This window comes from Rhinolophus ferrumequinum, chromosome 3 (genome assembly GCF_004115265.2).
Source record: "Rhinolophus ferrumequinum isolate MPI-CBG mRhiFer1 chromosome 3, mRhiFer1_v1.p, whole genome shotgun sequence".
In the NCBI taxonomy this organism is placed as follows: domain Eukaryota; kingdom Metazoa; phylum Chordata; class Mammalia; order Chiroptera; family Rhinolophidae; genus Rhinolophus; species Rhinolophus ferrumequinum.
This window is the reverse complement of record NC_046286.1, coordinates 4,477,810-4,500,566: the sequence shown is the minus strand read 5'-3', so window position 1 is coordinate 4,500,566 and position 22,757 is coordinate 4,477,810. Positions and strand designations below refer to the sequence as shown.

The following is a 22,757-nucleotide window of genomic DNA, read 5'->3' as shown; positions in this document are numbered from 1 at the left end:
AGCAGAACAGGGGGAGAATGCGGCCCCCTACACACTCAACACAGGCTCCCCCTGCTCACTGCTGCAGCATCCTAGGGGCAGGGCCCCACCCTCCCTGGGACTGGGGTGGTCGGTCACCCAGCCTGCTTTGCCCCAGGCTCCTTCCCCTAAGAGCATCTTGGAGGAGGGGAGTGTGGGCAGAACAGGAGGCAATGAGGACGAACATTTGGCGCTGGTAGCAGCAGCAATAACAGATGTCTAAGAATGCAACGTTGAACAAAAAACAACACAACTGTCCAGAGGTAGTTTGTGAACAGAGGAAAGATGGAACCAGAACCTTGGGGGATGGGGAGGCGCGGGGGGAGGAGGCAAGGCTATCTCCTTGTTAGTGCCCCATGTGAGGAGCGGGCAACCTCGAGGCCTAGAGTGAAAGCAGAGGGGGTCGGGGGCTCAAACCCCTCCTGCCTGCCTTCCTGTGCCCCAAGGGGGCCGTCCAACCTAGTGCGGGGACTAGGCAAGATGGGGAAGGAAGAAAAGTGGGTGTGAGCCGCACCTGCCGAGACACAGGTTGGTTGGGAGCATCTTGGCCACACCTGCTGCTGCTGCCAGTACAGTGGAGTGGGCATGTCAGAATGAATGGGGCTTGGGCCCCTTTTAAGGCCAGGGGAGCCCTCCCAGGCCCCGTAATGGGAAGCCAGAGGGAAGAGGAGGGGAGAAGGATCCCCAAACCAGGAGCCCCGTCAGCAATGTCCCTACCGCTGAGGGAGTGGGCACAGGGTACGGCTAAGTGGGAAGTGAGCTCTGTCCAGGAGGGCAAGTGTGTGCTCGTGGGCGAGGGGTTGCTGGGAATCGAGACCAAAGGAAAACTGCTCCCCACTCAGGCCACCAGGGCCCTGCAGCGGCTGGTGTGCTGCCTAGTGTGGTGGTGAGGACGCAGGTGGGTGGCGGTGATGTGGGGCCTGGGGGAAGGGGCGGGGGGAGTGGGAGCGGAGCTGTCCAGTCCCAGAAGGAAACTGCTCCTCGGTGAGGAAGCAGGTGGCACGGCGTGGTCACTGCTCCTCCTCTGAGGACTCCTGCGAGATGCCCTCTTCTTCCTCCTTCTCCTGCGAGGTGGGCAGGGCCATCAGCAGGAGTGCCAAGCCTGGCTCTCCTCCTCCTCCACCCCCCCCCCAGGTGTGGGGGAGGGGGCACAGGCCTGGCTCGCCCCCACCCCTCCCCGCACTCCCTGGCTCTCCAGAAGGGAGATGAGTCAGGGCTGAGTGTGTGGGTGACTCAGCAACCTCCACAGCCCAGTTTCATTCATAAAATAAGGAGGAATTTAAAGGGAGGGAAAAAAACCACACACACGCTGCTGCTTTCAGAGCCAGGTTCCCTTGCCCTGGGGCCCATAGTGGGGGGATTGGGCAGAACTCAGTGCTCAAGGAAGTGACTGACTCTTAGTGGAAGGGGAGGGGAGAGGAGGGGCGGGGAGGGGAGGGGCAGGGAGAGGAAATGGGAAGGGTGGTGGGAGGGTGCATGAGCCCCCCCTGGTGGGTGCCGGAGAACCAGGAGAACCAGGTGGCCATGGCGGAGTAGGGCTGTGCAGTGGCCACAGCCACCAGCTGCCGCCAGGGTGGGGAGGAAGGGGAAGTGTGTGCCCCGGGGCTCACTCACTAGGTGGGAATGTCGGGACACCACACGGCCCCCGTGCCAGGCACAAACTCCAAAACAACTTGCTTCCTGTTACTCACTCCTGGGGCCCAGCCAGCACCCCCTAGCCCCCCTAACCCTGGTGGTGGTGGTGGCTCGAGGAATGAACAGACCGCCTCAGGAAGTTCAGGGAGCAGGTTGGGGATAGAAAGGGCCACGGAGAGGAAGGCTGGAGTGGCTCTAACTGCAGGGTAGCCCCCTAGAGGCCGTCTCCTGACTCAGCACACCTCCTTCCACTACCAGCTCCGTGGGGGCCCAGAAATGGAAGGTACCTCCCTCTGAGGAAGGGCGTCCATACCTCAGCTCCCACACAGCACTGACCCCCTCCCTGACCCCCTCCCAGGTTAAGCTCCTTCTCCCTCCCTCCCCAGGATCAGGGTGAAGACAAACCTCACCCTTTCCCCTTGTGATGTCCTTTCCTCATTTCCATACCAAGATCCCCCCTAGACGTGAGTCTTTCTAGAAGCAGAGGCAGACACGCCCCCAACTAGTGCAGGGTAGGGGTCTGGTCTGGGACCCCTCACTTCTCGCGGCTATATAGCCCTTTAAAAGCCCTGGGCTAGGTGCCAGGAGCCTGGGCCTGGGCAAATACGCCTCTCAGGGCCTGGGTAAAAGGTGACAGCCCACCATTCCTGACCCTGAAGGTCAGGGAGAGCTTTCCATGATGGGTACACAGAATCACTCTTTGCACCACCACCTCCCCCAGAGCCAGGCCACCACAGCCTCTTCACCTACCAGTTTTTTGGGCCTGCCCCTTGGTTTCCTCCCTGGAGTCGTGGTGGTTTTCTAGAAGGTCAGAGAAAAGACCCACTAAGTCAAAAATGTCCCTGACAGTGCTTACCCAATGACCAGAGCCTGGGCTGGTAAGGGCACAGACAGGGACACAGCTGCTACCTCTGCTCAGGGCAGCCCGGGACTCTCACCCCAGCAGGCCCACCCGAGTCCAGCTGGTGATGACTGACCAGCCACACGGCCCCCCAATATACACACACGCCCCCCACTCCCTCCTCCACCCATGACTCAGAGGATATGAGTCGTGTCTTAGAAAAAAATAAAATAAAAAACAAAACAACTTCTCTGAAAGCCTGATGCACCGTAAATCTGGCCTTCCCGGCTTACCCCGACTCCCTCAGGATCCAGGGACCCCAGGACAGAAGGTCATGTTCTCAGCCTTGGGGGCTGGTGGGACTGACTTGATTTCCCCATTGTTCCGGGCAGGACCAAGACCCAGGAAGTGAGATCTCAGTCATCACCCTGCTTTCTCCCTACCGTATTTCCCCGAAAATAAGACCTAACCGGAAAAGAAGCCCTAGCATGATTTTTCACCCTGAACGTAAGCCCTAATGCGTCTTTTAGAGCAAAAATTCATATAAGACCCGGTCTTATTGTCGGGGAAGCACGGTAATTAACCAAGACCCACTCCTGCTGCCTGTATGCCAAAAAGAGGGAACAGAAGCAGGATAAACCAGCCCCTTCCCAGACCTCCCCACCAGAGGACCCTCTCTTTTTATTCACTAGAAGCTTCCCCACCCACAAGACTCACCCGGGTCTTGGCAGCACCCTTGTTTTTGCTCCCCTTTGGTCGGCCCCGAGGTCTCTTAGGTGTTGGCACTTCACTGGGCTCCTTCTGTAAAGACAAAGGGGACAGTCAGGGACATACATGCTACGCGTCTCACCTATTTCTAAGACCGAGCCTTCCACTTCTGCCCCTACCAACAGGGATAGGTCAGCAAGCCATCAGTCTGACCCAGGAAGCCACAGCACAATGGCAGGGCATGCCCTTGGGATTCGGGTCTGTTTGACCACCTTTGGCAAAGCCCCTCCCCTTGCTTCCCCGTGTCAACAACATGACAAGAACCCAGAAGACCCCTAGGAAATGTGTCACCGGGGCTGAAGGCAGCTTTGCCCTAAGATCTAGGGAAAAATACAATGCTCAAGCCTGTTTCCTCATCTGAAATGGTAACAAGACTTACCTTGCAAGACATCATGAAAATTAAATGAAGAATGTAGAAGTGTCTAGCCCTGGGCCACAACTGTTGTCTACCCCCTCAGACGATACATGCTAGAGACTTTATAGGATGCAGAAGAGAAGTGAGCCCCCTCCAGGGAGCCTCCAGCCTCTAGCTGCAAACTGACCCCCCTCCAGGCTGCCTCCCTGGGAGAAGGAAGCCCAGAGCTCCTTGCCACTGTTGCCACTAAAATTTTAATAAGCCCGAGATAGAATAAAAAGCTGCTGCATAATGCATAGGAGCTGGGCAGTAAGGGCACGTCAGCTATGGTTTCCTGGGGTGGCTGCCCACGGGCTGTTTATAAGCATGGCCAGTAACCCAACACCCCTTCTCTGATACCCCTGTCCGGACCCCAGCTAACAGGAGGAGGGAAGGCCAAGGGAACCAGACTAAGAGGACGAGTTCCGACACACACACAGTGGGCTCTGAAAGAGGCAGCCGAATGCCACCACCCTGACTACTCATGGCTCATCTCTCCAAGGTCAGGTTAGACCACTTTCTCCACTTTACACATGGGGAAGCCTGGGGGAGCAGGGACCCGCCATGTAAAGGGTAAGGGTCAACCTCAGTCTCCTCTTCCCACGAAAGGGAAGTAACTGGACTTCAGCCGCAGCTGCCCTCCGATGAGAAACCAAGCTTTCCACCACGCAGCAGGTGGCCCGCACAGCCTGACTGGCCATGCTCCCTGGGGGGCCCCAAAGGGCAAGGCTGGTCTAACCCCGAGGGAGGACAGGACCAGGGTTGAGGGTCACTCCACCACCAACTCCCCAACATTTTCACTTTCTAGGCTTCAATTTCCTTTACAGAGCCAGGGGCAAAGCGCAGACCAGGGCCACTGGCATGAACAGGGAACTTTGTCACTGGCCTGGGATGAGCAAGCACAGAAACTGACAGTAGGTATCTTGGAACTTTTCCAGTAAATTGATGAAGGGTGATTTAAAAAACCCAAGCTTATATGTATTTTCATGTTCTAGAATTCATCTTGACTGTGTTTTATAAACACACTGCTCCACGACGGACTGGAAGTGAAGAGTGGGTGGTCCACCAGTGTAAGCACTGGCTTTGTAACCACAGGGTCACTTTGGGCTTGGAGTTTCAGGCATGGGTCAGCCCCCACTTTTCTCCTGGGGTCTCAGGAAGATCTGACCAGGGTTGGTGAGGCGTGTGTGGGGACGACATGTACAGGGCAGGAACAATTCTGCACACCCATTCCTGTTTTCGCCTATCGAGACGCCTGGCACTTCCCTAGCCCAAAAGAGTAAACCAAGGCAAAGATGTGGACACCCACCTGACTCCCTACCAGCGCCGTCCCTGGACTCACCGGAGGCTGCTTGCGAGGCCTGCCCCGCCCTCGCTTCTCAGTGCCGTCCTTTTCCTGCTTGGAGGCCAAGGGCTGGCTGGACTTCGAGCTCGACTCGCTCATCTTCCCTTCTCTACAGAGCAGGTGGAGGAGCGATGGCTGGGATGCTGGAGGAAGAGGAGTGGTTTCAAACAAACCTCTTGTTTTAGCCACCTCCTACCCCCTCACCACTACTACCCTCCAAGGGCACTGCAGCAAACTGCCCTCTCCCAGGGGTACCCAGGATTTCCACCCTGCTACCGCAGGTGGGGCTGGCCGTTGGGCCTAATCAACTTCTTATCTCCTGTTCAGAAGGGCTCTTTGTTGTCCTGCCACCCTCACAGGGCCTAGGCCCAAGAAGCACAGGCAGCCCAGACCTGGCTCTGGTGGTGAGGCTGCCCTGGTGTGGGTAAGGTGGGGGTCCCCCCTCTCTAGCCAGCTGCTGCCCTTTCTCTTTAGGAGAAAACCAGCCTGAAGAGCTCAAGGGAGCAAGGGTGGAAGGTGAGCAGAGAGAATGAGCCTTGGCATCTGGCAGCCATGAGCTTCCACCCTCTACGCACCTCGCTCACAATACTGCTCGGTCCAACCCTGACACTTCACATCAATCTCATGGCCAAGGTTGGTGCCCATCCCACCAGTGTCCCCCTGTTCTCTCCCAGGGTAAAGCCTGGGGATTCAAAGATGAGGACACAATTTGCGAAGGGGAAGATGGTTGAACTGCAGTGGGTGAGGTGGGGGAAGGAAACGGGAGACCAAAGCTGAAAGGTGAGTCTCCTCTTCCCTGTTGCCCCCACCCTGCTCACCTGGAGTCAGATGAGATCTTTCCCTTTGATGCCTGCTTACAGGAGGGGGCACCTCCCACTGAGATGGAGCCTTCTAACAGATGCTAGCTAGTCCCCTAGCTGGCAGGGCTGATCCTAAAAGCTTCTTGGTCCTTTTCTAGCATGTTCCCTCTTCTTGGAAGCCTGTTTGAGTTCAATCAGTCCCACTGATTGTAGGAATTTACCTACAACCTTCCACTGCCAGGACACCTGCACCACGTGGTTGGGGCCTCTTCTAGAAACTTAAAAAGGGCAGTGAGGGTCCCCCCACATTCCCATTCCTGTTCTTAGTTATTGTCCCCAAGTTACATTCAGAGACTTGAACTAGGAAACCTATGGCCCCACACCTCTATGGTAACCAATCCCTGGCTCTGCTTGGCAAAGGGTGGGCCCAAATGGCTCCACTTCTGAAAGCCCCTCAATCTGTCAAATGGGGGTAATGGTAAAACATCTGCCTCAACTACCTCTCTAGACTGCTGCAAAGATTAAACCAGATAGTTTAAAATGCCTAAACAACGGGAAGTCTTCACTCCAATCAAAACCAAGAACTAGAAACATTTGAAAATGACTTTTCTTTCCCCTTTGCAGATTTTCAATTTCCAGTTTTAAACCCAGTGAGAGGAAAAAACAAAGTTTTTGCAAACTTGTGACTTTTGGAGGGCCAGAGGCCCCTTATCCTCAGGCTTTGGGATGCTCCAGATGGCGGGACTTTGTCTGATAATTATTCTATTTTATAATATTTCAGACTTGAAGACCCTTTTAAACAAGGTGGTTGGGGATTTATCCTGCTCCGTCATTAGTGGCTTGGCCTGCTCTGTAATCACAGGCAGTGATTAGAATCTTCTATTACAGCACAGGTCCCCCTTCAAACTAAACATCAAAATTAATCAGCTAAATGAGCACTGACCTCACATGAGGTCGGCCGGAGGCCCCCTCAGAGGGGGTTCCAGTTGGGTGAAGCCAGTCCCTAATCTCAGAGAGCCTGGGCCCCGCCGCCCGGGATCCTGGTGGGTCTTCCTGGAAGCTCAGTTCATCTGGTACTTCCCCCCACCTCTTGCTGCTGAGGACACCCTTTAATCCACTCACCCACCCCAAACCCAGGCCTCCCCAAATTGAATGAAAGCCTGAGGCCCTCTCTGGTGAGACCAACAAATGCTGTCTCTCTTCCACCTGTTTCTGAACATCACAGGCCTGGCATGGAAAGCCATGTTTAGGGCCCCAATCTCAATCCTTCAATTTATAAGCTCTTTTGGGCCTCAAGCTTGTCACCTCCACACAACCAGGCACGCAATGTGTGCTCCACAAATGCGTAGAGAATCTGTAGGAATGACCCTAGAAAATCATCATGGGGCTACCTTCTTTTACAAAAAAAGAGCCCGGAGAGCCCTGATGAGATGCCTACCGTCAAACAGCAAGTTAGCGAGCTGGATGGAGTTAGGTTCCCGGTGACCCTCTAGCCCGCCCCTTTCCTTACTCCTGGACGCTGGTTAGGTCTCTAGCCCTCTGCTCCACACCTGGCCCAGAGTGGCTCTGCAAGTGTCTGTGCCTGGCCGTTGCAGGTCGGCTGGCGGGACTAGGGGCCAGAGCGCGCGGGGGGAGGGCGCAGGCCGCTCTTTGCAGGCGCGGGAAACCGGTGCACCCCGACCACATGCACCGCCACGCGGTGCACCCGGCCCCACTTCCTGCCAGAGGGGGCACCCAAGCCCGCCTTGGGGCAGGAAACCTGGCGCGCGCGAGCGCGGGGGAGAGGAAGAAAGCCACCTCCTTCCGTGCCCTCCCCGCCAAAATAAAGCCCCAGGAAAATAAATTGAACCGGGGAGTCAAAGGAAACTAGTTCCAACAGAGCCCAGCAAAGCAGAGAAACCAGTTTGTGGGGGCGGAGGGCAGGCCTGGCCCTGGGGCTGAAGAGGCGCGGGCCCGGCCAGAGGTGGGGTCGAGGTGAAACCCCAAACCCAGGCCCGCGATTCGGCCTCATCTGCGGAGGGGGCACCAGGAGAAAGGCCAAGCGGCGGTAGGGCCGAATTGCGGGGTTCTTGCCCATCCCCCTCACTTCTAGAACTTCCCAGGCTGCGGGGGACGGCCGGCCCCCTACTCTCCCGCTGCGCCGCAGCCTGTTTCTCTCTCCGCCCCCCACACCCCGGGCCCGGGATCCGGCGGGAGCGGCGGCCGCGCGAGGTGCACCGAGCTCTGCCGGGTGCACAACTCGCGCTCGCCGCAGCCGCGCGCCCCCCTCCCCCACCGCGCGCTTTTCCCGGGTCCCCGCCCCCCGCAAGGCGCCCGCGCCGCGGGGGAAGGGGTGCGGGCGCCCTCCCCCGCGCCGCCGGGCCCCGGCGATCGCCCCCGCGCCGTGCGGCCCTCCCCCGCCGGCGGCTAGCGCAGCCCCGGCCTGGGAATAAAGCCGGAGGCGCGCGCTGCAGCCCCGGGCGGCTTGCAGGAGGGGCGGCGGGGGTGCGGGCGCCCCCCTCCGCCGCGGGCCCCGGGGACGACTCACCGCGAGCTCGGCCGCCGGCCTGCGGTGCGCGCTCCGGGCTGCTGGGAGCGACGGTGCTGGGCGCTGAGGACCGGCCTGGCTCCGCTGCCGCCGCCGCTGGTAGCAAATGCGGATCTGAAACCGGGAGAGAGAGCAGAGGCGCTCAGAGACCGCCACCGCCGCGTGCTCGCCGCCCAGGCCCCCGCGGGGTATTTATGTGTCACATCCAGGCGGGGGGACAAAAATATTCCCCCTTCCCCGAAGGATGGCGAGGGGCAGGAAGCCAGGCACTGCCCGTGCGCGGCCTCAATAAATAAATAATTTAATTAAATGATAGATATAAAAAAAAGAAACCACCGGAGGGGCCGCGAACTCACGCCTTCTTGGAGCCGCGCCAGCGCCAGAAATAGCCCGGGCTCGGAGTCCCAATTAGAGGAGCGCAGCCCCGGCTCAGGGGAGCTTAAAAAGAGCGACCCAGGGGCAGGGGGGACGGGCCCGCCCGCGCCAGCCGTGTCACTGAGGTGGGGCGGGGCCATGCAAATGAGCCCGGGGATTTAAAAGGGCGGCCGCTCGCCAGCCACCGTCGCTGCCGCCGCGCGGGTGGGTGCTGACTGTTGGGAGGGGCGCGCAGTGCCCGGCGCCTGGGGGCGGGTGCGCGGGAGGCTTGGGCTAGGAACTCGATGCGTCGGCCTACTCCCCACTATCCTGGGGCGGGAGACCTGGGAAGGGGCACAGAGGGATCACCATGGAGCTTTTCGGGGGTAGGGGGCAGGCGTCCTTACTGCTGCCTGGGACGGGGGCCCCCAGCAGTCATTTCTAGGGCCCTTACCGGCTTGTGGGCCTGTCGCCCGCGGGGCGCAAAGATGTGGGAGGCGTTGGTGCCTACGGGGTCTGCGCGGGCGGGAGGAGTGGAGAGAAACACGCGGGTTAGAGAATTCCGCGGCCTACCCGCCGCCCCCTTTGCCCAGGTAGATTTCCCCCGGGCGGACAGGTGTCAGCATGTACATTTCATTGCCAACCCGTGTGTGGCGGACGTGAAATCCAGGTCTTGTGAAATTCAAAGGTGAAACTTGTGAAATCCAGAATTTTAATTTACTAATGGCCGCGAGTAAACCGTAATCAAGGTGCAGCCTTCAAGCAAAACAAACGATTGGCTAGTTGCAGGTAAACCTGAGGGAAGGTTTGTTCCTTTAGGTGGTCTGGATGATGTTTTGGAGACACATCCCACTTGGTACCCGCCTCCCCCGCTCAGGTTGTGACTTTGCAAGAAATAAAACGTGAGCCAGTGGTCGCCTGAAAGCACTTTGAGGGCAGGAGCTGAGTCCTCGCGCGCCATACCCGCCACGCCTGGCCCGCCGCGCCCGGCTCAACAAAGACTTGTTGCACGACCGAGAGGAAGCCAAAGTGGGAAGATGGCGGGGAGGGCGGTAGGAGAAGAAAGGGGTGCTATCAGAGGCGCGCCCTGCAGGCCCGGCCCGGGGCCTTCCCGGGTGCACCTCCCCGCCCCTGGTCCCTGAGGCAGCTTTCCACACCTCCCGTGATGCAGGGAATTGCAATGCGGTCCAGTGACACACGGCTGTGACTCATGTTTTTCTTCCTCCCCGGTCAGCCGAGGCCCCGGCCCAGCCCCCTCCTCAGGGGGCGAACCGGCGGCGGAGGGGGGACTCCAGGAAAACTCTGAGCCCGGAGTGGAGGCGGGGTGGGGAACCAGAGGGCCGGGCCTCCTAGTTTCAGGAATGTTTCAGGAATGTTTCCGGTGGGGGTGGGGAGCCGAGACGGGAGTGGGCCCAGCCCCCACCCGGGGCAGCACGTGCTCGGCCGGGTGGGGGCGGGGCGCCCGGGCGGGGAGGTGCTGGGGGCTAATAGAGCGGGTTCAAAGATAAGGGCGCGGGCCTGGGGCCGGCCCGGGCTTGGGGTGGGCGGGGAGGCCACCCCCGGCGCGCCCACTCCCCGCCCTGCGCCCAGGTGAAATGCTGTCCCTGATAAGTCCCCAGGCTGCCCCTGAAAGGGAGAGGAAGTCACCGAAGGGCGGCCTGAGGGAGAGGAGGGTGAAGGAGAACGCGAGGGAGAGGCTGGGGGATGGGCGGCTTGCCCCTTTGTCTGGAGCCCGGGGTGGGGGTGGGGCGGGGTGGAAGGCACGCTGCTCCCTCCATCTTTGTACCCTGTGTGCCGAGCGCGCGCTTAGTAGGCCGAGAGTAGAGTTGGCCGAATGGCATTGAGTTGCTAGTTCCAGAACCTTCGCAGTGTTGAGTGAAAGAACGGTCCTTCAGCCCTTAAACTAGCCTCTTAGGTCAGAGCCCTGCTAGCAACAGGGATCCCCACATCTGGGCCAGGGATAGCCCTCACAGAGGGCCTAGACACAGCCCTTCCCAAGGGCCCCTAGGTTTCTGGGCCTGGCCTCGGGGGGCTGATAGCTAGGGAGGTGTAGGGAGGGGTCTTACAGCCCCTCCCTGGACGCTCTTGCCCTTGTCTGGCCTGTGCTTGTCCCTGAAACGTAGGTGGGGAAGGGAGAGGGACTTCACCCTCCAGTGGGCTGTGAGAAAACTTGGCCAACTTCTTGGCCCACTTCTCATTAGCTAACTTGATTTATTTTTCCTACTCTTCTTTTCCCCTTGGCCTGATCTCCTCACTGACTTGTTTTTTACCTTGTCTCATGTGTATTTTTGTAAGCCACCTCAATCCTCTGGAAGGAAGCAGGTATAAATAAATTTGTAGGCAATTATATTAGCTTATTCCTCTCCAGGATCACCCACACCCTTGAAATCCAAATAACTCTACCCACTGACCCTCACCTCCACGCTTTCTGGATTGCAAATGCCCCGAAATCACTTCCTTTCTTTCCTCATTCAATAAATACTTATTAAGCAGAAGGGTGAGTACTAGGGATAAAAAAAATTAATAAGACATAGTCCTTGCCCCAGCAAATTTCATGTCTAGAGGAATCAGAACCAGGAACACACCAGAGAAAGCTAAAGTAACAATCCCCAAGATGCCATGAGGCAGAAAGCATTCATTCATTCATTCATTCATTCATTCAGTATTTACTGAGGGCCTACTATGTACCAAGAATTGGCCCATGCTCTTGGGGTGCAATCAGTAAAGTTTCCTGTGCTCTTAGAAAAACAACTTAGACGAGGGGGTCAGGTGCTTAAAGACAGACTTAGGTGCTAAGGGAGAGCAGATGGGACCCGTGGGTAGTCTCCTAGAGGAGATGGGCTTGAATGGGATGTGGATAAGTGGGGGGGGCCATGAGCAGGCAGGGAGAGGGGCCTCTTCCTAAGCCTGGGACATCAACAGATTTGCTCAAGGCCTGAGGGGCCCCAGGGGAATTGGTCACATCAGAATCAGTCTTCACCACAGGAAGCATTTTCTTACTGTCAGAGTTGAATTACAGTTTCCATAAGGACAACCCGGTGAATGTCGATGACCCCAACAGACGGAGTTCGGGTCAACTTTATTTTTCAGGACTGCTGAAGGTTACACTCACTTTTACCGGGGCTGTTGAAATTCTTCCTGATGTACGTTAGTTCTTTCCCTGCCCCGTTAAGTGGAGTAGCAGGGGCCTGACAATCGCCCAGTCATGGCTTGGAAATGTAGAGGTTGTGGTAGGTTGGGTGTCTCTTAGCATTTCCTGGGGATTCATATCTCACATCTCTCCAGTCATGTATTTGCTTATCAGTTTTTACCTCTTGCTCAGAGTCCATCTCAGCTCTTAAAAGAGGAAAGAAGTTAGTAGAGGTTTCCCAAAAGGAATGGGAATAAAGTATGACAATGTGCTCTGTGTCTGGCCCAACATGGAAAGTACACAGGAAGAGGCAGGGAGCAGAGGAATAGGGATTGTCTAACCTATTGTCCAAACCAGGATGCTTTTTACAGTAAACCTTTTACTGATTAAAACTGTATATACAGAAAATGCGCAAATCCTGTGTTCAGCTCAATGCATTTTCGTAAAGTGAACACCCTTGGGTCACTAGCCCCCAGCTCGAGAAACATAACATTTCCAGCCCCCTTTATGTAACCAGCGTCCCAACTTCTGATAGCATCCTCTAGTTTTTCACCTTTTGTGTGAATTGTGTGAATGGAATCACACGTATATACTCTCCTGAGTTAGTTTCCTTTGTTCAACATTATGTCACGGTTCATCCATGCTATTGCACGTGGCTGCAGAATGTTCAGTCTCATTGCTGCATAGTTAACCTGGTATGAATGTACCACAGTTTATGTATCTACTCTGTTGAAGGGCATGTGGACATTTCCGATTTGGAGCTGTTACAAATAGTGCTGCTGTGAATGTTTTAGAAAACGTCTTGGTGAGTCGACGTGCAAAGTTCTGGAGAGTACACGCCTAGGAGAGGAATTCCTGGATCATAGGTATGTATGCCCAGCTATTACGGACAAGCCGGGACATTAATAGTAGAATGGGGTAACAATAGTAGTTATGACCAGAAATGGACATAAACCAAAACTGGATTGAATATCCAGAACCATATCTACCACGACTGACGCAGGCAGCAGGATGTGGGGTCCCCCTGGTGCACAGTGTTTGACTGCTCTCCTGGAGAGTCACCCAGCTACTAGTACAACTGGTCATCTGGCAGGATCAGGCCTCTAGGCCCTGCTGACCACAAGCTCTGCTGCCAGGAAGCCTGGCAGGCCTAGAGTGGGAGGAGGGCCTCTTCTGCTTCCAACTTTCGAGGGAAAAACTCTCCAATAAATAGGAAAGTCCAGGAGGCAAGCACTTCTCTCTCCCTTGCCCTGAGCCAGCCACCTACCCTGCATGATCCCCGGACACCATCAACTTTATCAGTGTTCTTCAGGGCTGGAACCCAGGAAAGCCCAGCTCCTTTCCAACCTCAGAAAAAACCTGAGTAAAAGGGGTGTTGATAAGCACCTACTAAATGCATATTCTCTCTCATATCCCTCAATGCCTCTACGAGGTTAACAATGCTATTGCCCCCATTTTACAGGTGTTAAAACTGAGGCTCAGGGAGGTTAGCTGGGGATTCTGTCTCTTTCCCCTCCACTGTTTCTTCTCTCAGGCTGGGTGAGCTTGTTGCCTTCTCCCAGCCTGGCCATATGGATCCTTCCAGGCACCGATATAGGCACTGAGGACATGGCCTTGAACTAGGTATCTACATTCCCTGTCGTCAAGGGACTTACTCTGGGTGGGGTGGGGAGACAGACAAGTACATGGCAGTTTCACCAGTGTGGTACCTGCTGTGATGGGGACCTGGGGAGCCAGAACAGAGGCCCAGGGTGTGGGCGGAGCATGTGGGGGATGGGTAGCAGGGTAACTGACACGGGGATAGGCTTGGGGCTGTGACAGACACATGGCTTGGCATTCAGCACCATTCACCACACTCATTTAAAGCTACAGGTTTGGATGTGAATTAGGTCTCATCAAAGAAAGAGTGAAATTTAGAGGGAGGAAACAAGGAAAGGAAAATATGGCTGTGTGGGCGGTGGAGACACAGGATTCTCTGCAGCATCCCCAGTGTCTAGAGGGTCAAAAGGCAGGTATGGTGGCAGAAAGGCTCAGCTGCAGATGGGGCTTCCCGATTCCACCCCCCTGATCAGGGCACAGGCAGGCAGTTCAGTAGTGTTGTTCCAGGAGGCCCAGCCTAGAGCCAGCTCCTTCAGTTCTTCCAGTGATTTTGTAAGCACCTAATTCCCTGTATTAAATCACTTTCTACCTAAAACATAAGGCATGTCCCTCCTCTGCTCAGAATCCTCCAAGGGCTTCCATCTCACAGAATAAAAACAAAGTTCTCACAAAGGCCCACAAGGCCCTGCAGCCCACCTCCCTTCCCTGCCTTATCTCCTGTCTGTTGCTCTGCTCCAGCCACACCAGCCTCCCCAGATGTTGCCTAGACCTGCCAGGCATGAGCTCACCTCAGGGCCTTTGCACTTGCCATTTCCTCTGCCTGACATGCTCTTCACCTAAATATCCTCAGGGCTTGCCGTCTCACTGCCTTCAATATTACCTGTTCACACTATTTAAAATTGTGTATCTCCCCCTGCAAGCCTCATCCACTTTACCATGCTTCTCCCCTCCCCTGTAATACTTATCCATTTCTAACATGCTCCATAATTTACTTTTCTATTGAACTATTATCAATAAAATTAATATGTATTATGTTTTCTGTCTGGTTCCCCCCACTGAAAGGTCAGCACCATCAGAGTGGGGAATTTTATGTCTTGTGCTCACTGGGGTATCCCCAAGGCCTAGCACAGTGTTCAAACTCAAAAAATGTGGTGAATGAAGAATGATTACCCAAAGTGATTTCTTTTCTTTTTTTTGTTTTTTAAGATTTTATTGGGGAAGGGGAACAGGACTTTTTTATTGGGGAACACTGTATACGTCCAGGACGTTTTTTCCAAGTAAAGTTGTCCTTTCAATCTTAGTTGTAGAGGGCGCAGCTCAGCTTCAGGTCCAGTTGCCATTGCTAGTTGCAGGGGGTGCAGCCCACCATCCCTTGCGGGACTCGAGGAGTTGAACTGGCAACCCTGTGGTTGAGAGCCCACTGGCCCATGTGGGAATCGAACTGGCAGCCTTTGGAGTTAGGAGTACAGAGCTCCAACCACCTGAGCCACTGGGCCGGCCACCCCAAAGTGATTTCTGTTATCAGCAAAGGCCAAGCCACAGGGAGTTAGATTGGGGATCTGTCCCCAAACTTCAAGGCAGAGAAAAGGGCAAGGTACCCAGCAGATGTTATGGGAGTGACAGAGGCCCAGCCTGAGTGACACAGGGCTTCTGCATCTGACAGATGTCTCATCCAGTTTAAATCACTGTGCCTGCCATCGTCACCTGATCTCCTGCCCACAGACTCATTTCTAGTGGGCATTACCTTTAGATTTCATGACTTGCCAACAGTCATGGGAAATTGTTTTTTTTCCCCCTTGGTCTCAGGTTTAGTCAGCAGGAGTTGACAGCAACTTGACAGCCATCTTGATCTTGGGCTGGGGCTGACTGGCTGGATGGTTCCTTGTTGGTGACTGGGTAGTGGTGACGGCTCACCAGAGTGCACTTTAGGCAAGTGTAAGATTATGCTCTGCATGGGACACAATAATTTCCCTTTGGTCTGTCAGTGTCCAGTGCAACAGGCTCCGTAGGTAGAATGCCCCCAAACATGCTGCCTCCTCTCACTTAAGAATGGCTGAACCTTCATGCACTTTAAACTTGTGTAGCCTATGGAAGCCCCGTCCACGTGAGCCAGTGGGAGGAAGTGTTAGGGCAGCGACTGTGGGCCTGTGCCCCTGTGCTCTGGAGGCTGGGCTGTGTTCTTCAGTCTGGCTGGAGGCCTTGGGCTGGGTTTGTCTCCCCAGGCCACATGCCCACCGCGGTGAGATGTCCATGTCAGCTCGTTAACCAGCTGTAGGACTTAGGGACTCAAGTCCTGTGGCTTTAGCCACAGTCTCCCTCCCGTCACACTGGTTTGGGGAGAGGCCCCAACTTTTCAGGAGATTCTCATATGGTCTTTGACTTCCATCTCTCGTCTCTATTCCTTGCCTGCTTTCCGAGTGGGAATACACCCTGGGCTGGGGAAGGGAACAATGTATTTTGAAGGCCCTGAGTTGGGGCCTTCAAAAGTGACTGTCTTCCATTACTAGCTGCGGGAGGCTCCTTCCTATTCCAAGTCCACAGTTGGGGGCGTCCTGGCTGGTCCCTTCTGCCTCTGCAGGGGGATGCTGCTCTGATTGAGGAGATGCGTCTTGGATCACCCAGTGCTCAGTCTCCTGCAGGCCACCCTGAACCCTCACCCTGAACTTAGGGCTGAGAGTGTGGCCCTGGGGACTCCATACCGGGAATGGGCAGGAAGGGGTGCTGTCCGCCTGCTGCCAGGAGCACACGGGCCCGACCCACAGGCCACAGGACTGGACCCGAGTCCGGAGAAGGAAAGGAAGGCAGCGTGGAGGTCGAAGGGCGGGGGCCTGGCTGAGAGGTGGTGGGCTGGGGTGGGGGAGGAGCCAACGCCAGGCCGGGGATTGGTCGGAATCCTCCAGTGCTTTGTTTTATTCTTCTCTACACGCACGATTCTCGCACCAGGGCTTAAGGGGGCCTTGGCGCGCAGCAAAAGTTTGGTGAATGGATGGATGAATGAGAGCGAAAGGGGCAGGGGGAGGGTCGGAGGAAGCGGGTGGCTGGGGGAAGGGCAGAGGAGCGGAGTGGGGGAGGGGAGGTGGCCACTGGCGGGAGAGCAAAGGAGGAGGGAGGCGGGCGGAGCAGGGCGAGCCTGCTGGTCTGGAATCTGGCTAGGAGGAGATGGCGGTGGGGAGGGGCCCAGCAGGCTCTCCTCCCCACCACCTTGGCTTAAACCTCCTCGCTCCCTGCTCACCCAGCCTCCAGGCCTCTCCCCCACCCCATAGATCCTGGGAGTCGTATTCCTCCAAGGCCTGGTCCGCACTGTGAATTGAGTGGGCGGCTTCTTTCTTTACTTACTTTCAGTCACTTGGGGGTCGTTGGCCCTCTGGCTAGAATACCTGAGTGGCCCTGGCGGGGTGGATGAGCAGTGTCAGTGTGAGTGGTAACCCAGGCTCGCATATGACCCCTCCTATCCCCGCCTAATCTCTGAGGTCTGGATGGCGGGAAATACAGCTCCTGGGATCTGGGCAGCCTTGGAGAGTGGGTGTGTCAGTAGGAGTAGAGAGAGGTGAGCAGGTGAGCAGAGAAAACTCAGGGGCTTTCCCCGCTGGCACCTGCCAGGGACTTCAGCGGGAAGCAGTACACTTCCGTGGGCAGTGCCAAAGAGGAGTTGCTGACAGCCAACATTCTGGGTCACCATCTAGGGTGCCCTGCCAGTTCCCAGGCTTTGGGGGTGGGGTGGGTCTGCATCCCAAACCCAAACCCTGCTGCCTCCTTTGTCTGGGACTTCTGGGCCTGCTCCCACCCCCCACTTCCAGCCTAGACGGGGCCTTTGCTGGAACTCCGTGGAGTGCCCCAGGGAGGGCCTTAGTATTGATCCTGACCTTCTCCTGGGCTTCTGGGCCTGCTGGCTTACCTGCCATGGAAGTGGGGTGTGGAAAGGCGATCCAGAACCCCTTGCATGGCAACCGCTTGGCTTGGGGGCTCCCTCTCCTCCACCCCTGCTCCCTGGGCTCTGTCCACAGTGTCTATGCATCCTTGTTTCTAGCAATTTTCCCCTTGGTGGGAGGAGCCTTTGGCGGCAGGATGGCTTCCTGGGCAGAAAGCCTAGTTCCCAAAGAGGGAATTCACCTTCTGAGTACTGTGATGTTGGCACCTGGTGCCCTGCCCCCTACCTTGGCATTGGCCTGGGTGCAGCTGAAGATGGTGGCTTAGTCCCCTAGAAGTCTACAGTCCTTCTCCCTGAAGAGATCAAGGTATCCATTACACAGTCAGTGAAACTGAGGTCCAAAGAGTTTAAGTATCTTGCTGGGGTAGAAATGGATGAAAAAATGGAGGGTCTGGGGGAAGGTGGGGGGCACGGCTGCCACTGATGGCCATTAAGTGTTAGGGGTAGAGGGGATATGACTCTGAGATTGGGAGGCTGTACCCTGGTCACTGCCACAGGCAGCTAGAGGGGGTGGGGACAAAAAGGACATTTAATGAGTGTGCATTACTCTAATCCACACAGGAGGAGTCACATCCCCACTTCATAGATAAGGAAATTGGGGCTCAGCAAGGTGAGGTGACTTGCCAAGGCCAGAGGCAGAGCCGGGATTTGGAATATCTGTGGATCTCACTTCTCTGAATCCTGCCCCACCTCCGCTGGCTCTCCCCACCCCCTTACCCTGCTCTACTTGGTTTATTCCATAGTCCTTATCTGACATCTAGACTGCGCTGCCCATTAAGGCTACCGCTGGGCACACAGGCACCTGAGTACCTGAAATGTGGTCAGTCTGAACTGAGATGTGTTGGAAGCATAAAGTCCTCACTAGATTTCCAAGGCTTGGTACAAAAACAATGGAAAAATACTAATTTTTTATATATTGATTACATGTTGAAATACTAATATTTGGCTATGTCAGACTAAATAAAACGGATTTTTAAAGTTAATTTCCTTTGTTTCCTTTTACCATTTTAATATGGCTACCAGAAAATCTAACATTACATATGTGATTTCCATTCTACTTCTATCGGCAGGTGCTGGTCTAGATCATTTGCTTATTTATTATTTATTGTTTATGGTAAACCCCCTCCCTCGCCATGTCTGCTCTTGGAGAGCAGGAGTCGAATATTTTGTTCACTGTCTTGTTCACGATCATATTCCAGGTTTTCAGAGCTTGGCACTGGTTTTTATTATAGGTGTTCAATAAATATTTGTTTAACTGAATCCAACAATCTGATTGCAGGTCAGTCTCAGACGGTTAGGGGGAGAGCCCCAGGGAAGGGGAACTTTCATCCCTGTAGCACCCCAAATTGCCAGTTTCCTTCTACCACCGCACAGGGCTTCACAAGGTAACCTGGTCAACCCCCAAGGAGCCCTTCTTGACGCCCTGTGTGGGCAAATGGGTCTAGGGTCTGGCTGCCGGTGAGCCATGCTGGCTGGGGCACTCACCAGGCTTCTGGGAAGCTGGGACAGGGACCGCCCTGTGGAGGTGTAGGGACAGACTGGGAGAGCCGCTGGGACACTGGATGCTGGTCCCTCGCCCAACCCCGCCCAGACTCGGCGAGGAGCCCCTGTGCGCCCACCCTCCCGCAGCAGCGCACCTGGGAGCTGGCCTGAGAGCCGTGGGCCGCCATGGGCCTGGGGTGTTCATGTTGTTGTCTGCGGGTGGGGTGTGGGGGTGTGTCCGGCCCGGGCTCACACAAGGTCACTGTGTCAAAGGAGCCTTCCGAACACTTTCTCTTTCCACGCGATTTGATTGCGGCTCCGAAAGCCCCTTCCGTAGGGACTTCCCTCCGCGCCTGACTCACGCTGCCTCATGCGTGTGACTCAGGCCGGGCGCCGCGCCAGCCCTTGCTACCCCCACCCCCAAGGCCCTGCCACCGAGCCTGCCGCAGGGGCGGAGGGACAGACCGCGACAGGAGGCGGGGCACGCAGGGACCGGTGTCAGGGCTGAGATGGGGAGACTGTGGAGGCGGAGATGGGAGGCTAGGGGCACAATCTAGAGAAGGGCTGCCACGAATCGGAGCTCTGCGGGATGGATGACAAGTCCGAGAGCCGCTGTAGGAAAGACTGAAAGAGGGAGACCAGAAGACTGAGAAAATGGGAGAGAAAGTGGAGAAGGATGGAGACACAGGAAAGAGAACCAAAAAAAGCCTTCTCAGAGGCCAAGGCAGAGAGAAGGTTAGAGGATGGGACAAGTGACAGGAAGGGAGAGGAAAGGGGGGGAGACAGAAGGGTGTGGGTGCTGCTGCCCCTGAATCCTGCTAACACCAGGGAGGCTAACGCCAGGGAGTGACTTTGCTCTCTTCTCCCAGTTCCTCCTTACCAACTCTGTGACAGCAGGCACGTTACTACATGTTTCTGGGCCTCAGTCTTCTCATCTGCAAAATGGGAGGTGGTAGTGGTGGAGAATAATCCTGTCACCCTGTGCTTGTTATTGTCCCTTCGTCTACCCCCTTGTCCACCTCATCCATCCTGCTCTGCCCGCGCTGTGCCTGGGAGGCTGACCTCTTGGCCTGTGTCCCTGGGCCTTCTTGCCAGCTGGCTTTCTATTGGGCAGTACCTACTCTCAGGATATCCCAGAGGAGAGAAGTCGAGGTGCGCCTCCCCTGCCCTGGCCCTGCTTTGGCCACTGGTCTGGTTGTGCTGTGTCCCTCCATGACTGCAGCGCTAAGCACATAGCATCTACCCCTTGCCCTTTCAGCCCTGGGAGGCATAGTGACTTCCTGTCATCGCTGGTCCCATTGCCACTGTGGGGACAGAGCCAGGAGTGCAGTTTCCAGGCTCTCGCCCTCACGTGGAAAGGTGCTGGTTCAGGTAGTAAATTGCCATCAACTGTGATCCGATGGCCATCAGCTGTGGCTACTTGGCCGTCAGCTGTCACCAGTGAGCCATTGGCCACTAATATAACTGCCGTGGTTACGCTAGCAGCAAATGGGGGCCAGCAAGAAGATGGTGGCTGGCAAGCTCAGACTGCAGTTAGCACGGCAGAGTGCGGGTTGCAGATTGCAGAGAAGTGGACAGCAGGTTGCAGACAGTGTGGCTCCTGCTTCCTGTGTCTCCAACCCAGCTGCCAGCGAGAATATAGTGGTATGACTCCCATGTCTATGGCTCCGTGGGTGTTCCTTTTTGGCCTCACCATGTCCTGCGTTCTTATGTGGGGAGCGGGAGCAGAGACCCTGCCTGACACCCTGCATGACAGCCACACCACCCCTTATAGATCCTCTTCACCCTGCCAGCACCCCTGTAAAGAAGCCCCTGCATTAAAGTTTTGAAGGCTCTAGGTTGGATTCTATTTCCTGCCAGGGCCCTGACTGCTACACAGCCATGGGAGCACTAAATGAGGGGCACAGAGCTAGGCACCCATAAATTGCAGCTCTTATTGTCATCCTGTTCTCTCCTTGCAGTCGTGAGGGGATGATAACCCCCGGCAGAGTGATATACAACATTAGAAACCACTTGGATACCTATTAGCTCTTCATCACAGTGAGTCTGTGAAGCAGGTGTGGGTTATTCATTTCATTTAGATGAGAAACATGAGGCTTGTGCATTTAAGAAGCAACACGATGGAATGAGAGGAGTGGCAGTGGGCTGTTTCCTGTGGGTGATGGCAGCTATGAATAACAATAATAAGTAGCGGCTAAGATGTATCGATACTTCCCAAGTTCCAGACACAGTTCTGATCGACGCTTATTAACTCATTCAGTCCTTACAACAACCCAGGAGGCTGCTGTCCTTACTGCCATTTTACAGTCACCTTAAAGGAGGCACAGAGAGGGTGAGTAACTTTCCCAAGGCCAGGCAGCAGAGCTGGGCTGGAAGGCAGTCAGTCTGGCTGCAGACCAACCACTCCAAACCATTCCTAGGGTACCCCCCCTTGTGTACCTCGGGGAGGGGCAAGCAGGGTGAGCACATCTGCATTCTAGGCAGAGCAGAGCGCATGGGCAGAGCCTTGCAGGGAAAGAGCTTTGGTCGTGGGTTTCAGAAATAGCCAGCCATGCACTAGCACCTGGTACAGAGTGGGAAAGGATGCAATGGAATTTGACAATGAAGGGAGAAAATGGAAGCTGATATTGGGGAGGCTTGGACTTTATTTGAAGGTAATAGGAAGCCATGGAGGTTTTTAGCAGGGGTGGGACAGGTTGGCATTTTAGAAAGGATTTTTTTTAAATTTAAATGCAAGGGAGAGACTCTTTCTCCTATGAAATGGCAAAGAGCTTTAAAAGAAGCATTCTCAGGACTGGCAACATTTCAGCACACTGTGTGCTCTCACATGTAGCTGTTGGGGCTGAGGTGGTTTGACCTTCCTGGTCAAACCCAGCTGAGCCCATGGTAGCACTTGAGGAGGGCCGGGCCCTTTGACCTGCTCGTCCTGTTTCTAGGACTCTCCTCTGACACAATTAGAAAAGGGCGCAGAGATTGATGAAGTCCAACTGGAGGGAATTGCTAAAACAAAGTAAGGTGAAGTATCATGTAACATTTTATAACAATTAATATAGTTTTCCAAGGAGAGTAAATGCCATCAGTAAGCTAAAGACTTCTAGAACTCTTAGAAGTAATAACTGAGTTCATTGTGGTGCAACGTGCGAGATTAACACACAAAAATCAATCATGTTTCTATATGCTGCTAGCAATGAACAATTGGAAACAACTTAAAAAGACAATATGACTTATAATAGCTCCAAAAAGAAAAAAAGAAGAAAGAAATACTTGAGTATAGGCAGACCAAATATATGGTGATGGAAGGAGAACTGACTCTGGGTGGTGAACACACAATGGGATTTATAGATGATGTAATACAGCTGAAACTATGTAATTTTACTAACAATTGTCACCCCAATAAATTAAAAAAAAAGAAAAAATAAATACTTGAGTATAACTCTTAACAAAATACGCACAGGGTGTCTGTGTTGAAAACTAGAGAATGTTGATGAAAGAAATCAAACATCTAAATAAATGCACTGCGTCGCTGGGCTGGAAGACTCAACATAGTAAAGATGTCATTTCCCCCCAAAGTGACTGAACTGGTTTCCCAGGGCTCCGTAACAAAGTGCCACAAACTGGGTGGTTTAAAACAAGAAATTGTCTCCCGGTTCTGGAGGCTGGATGTCTGAGATGGAGGTGCTGGCAGGGCTGTGCTTCCTCCGCCCCGCCGCTGCCTCCGCCTCTGGGGGTGGAGCATCCCTGGCCTCTGCCAGCTTCTGGTGCAGTGCCCGCAGCCCCGGTGTCCTTGGCTTGCAGCTGCAGCACTTCCACACCTGCCTCTGTTGTCACATGGCATTTTCTCTGTGTGCCTGTGTTTCTTCTTGGAACCTCAGTCATACTGGATTAGGATCCACCCGACTGCACTATGACCTCACCTTACGTCATTACATCTACAGT

General features: G+C 55.0%; 1 protein-coding gene across 2 annotated transcripts; it reads right to left on the bottom strand.

Annotated features, from left to right (window-relative positions):
- Nucleotides 1–291: 291 nt before the first annotated feature.
- On the bottom strand, nt 292–8,838 carry HMGA1 (high mobility group AT-hook 1). Of its 2 annotated transcripts, none has more exons than XM_033103215.1 (6): nt 8,685–8,838; nt 8,329–8,442; nt 4,966–5,144; nt 3,212–3,295; nt 2,404–2,454; nt 292–1,082 (listed from the first exon to the last, which is right to left on the bottom strand). In XM_033103215.1, the coding sequence occupies exons 3-6, from the start codon at nt 5,098–5,100 to the stop codon at nt 1,029–1,031; spliced, it is 324 nt and encodes a 107-aa protein (XP_032959106.1). In that variant the 5' UTR covers nt 5,101–5,144; nt 8,329–8,442; nt 8,685–8,838; the 3' UTR covers nt 292–1,028. The 2 variants fall into 2 exon arrangements, with proteins under 2 accessions (XP_032959106.1, XP_032959107.1); XM_033103216.1 differs by having other exon boundaries at nt 4,999–5,144.
- Between the last annotated feature and the right edge of the window lie 13,919 nt (nt 8,839–22,757).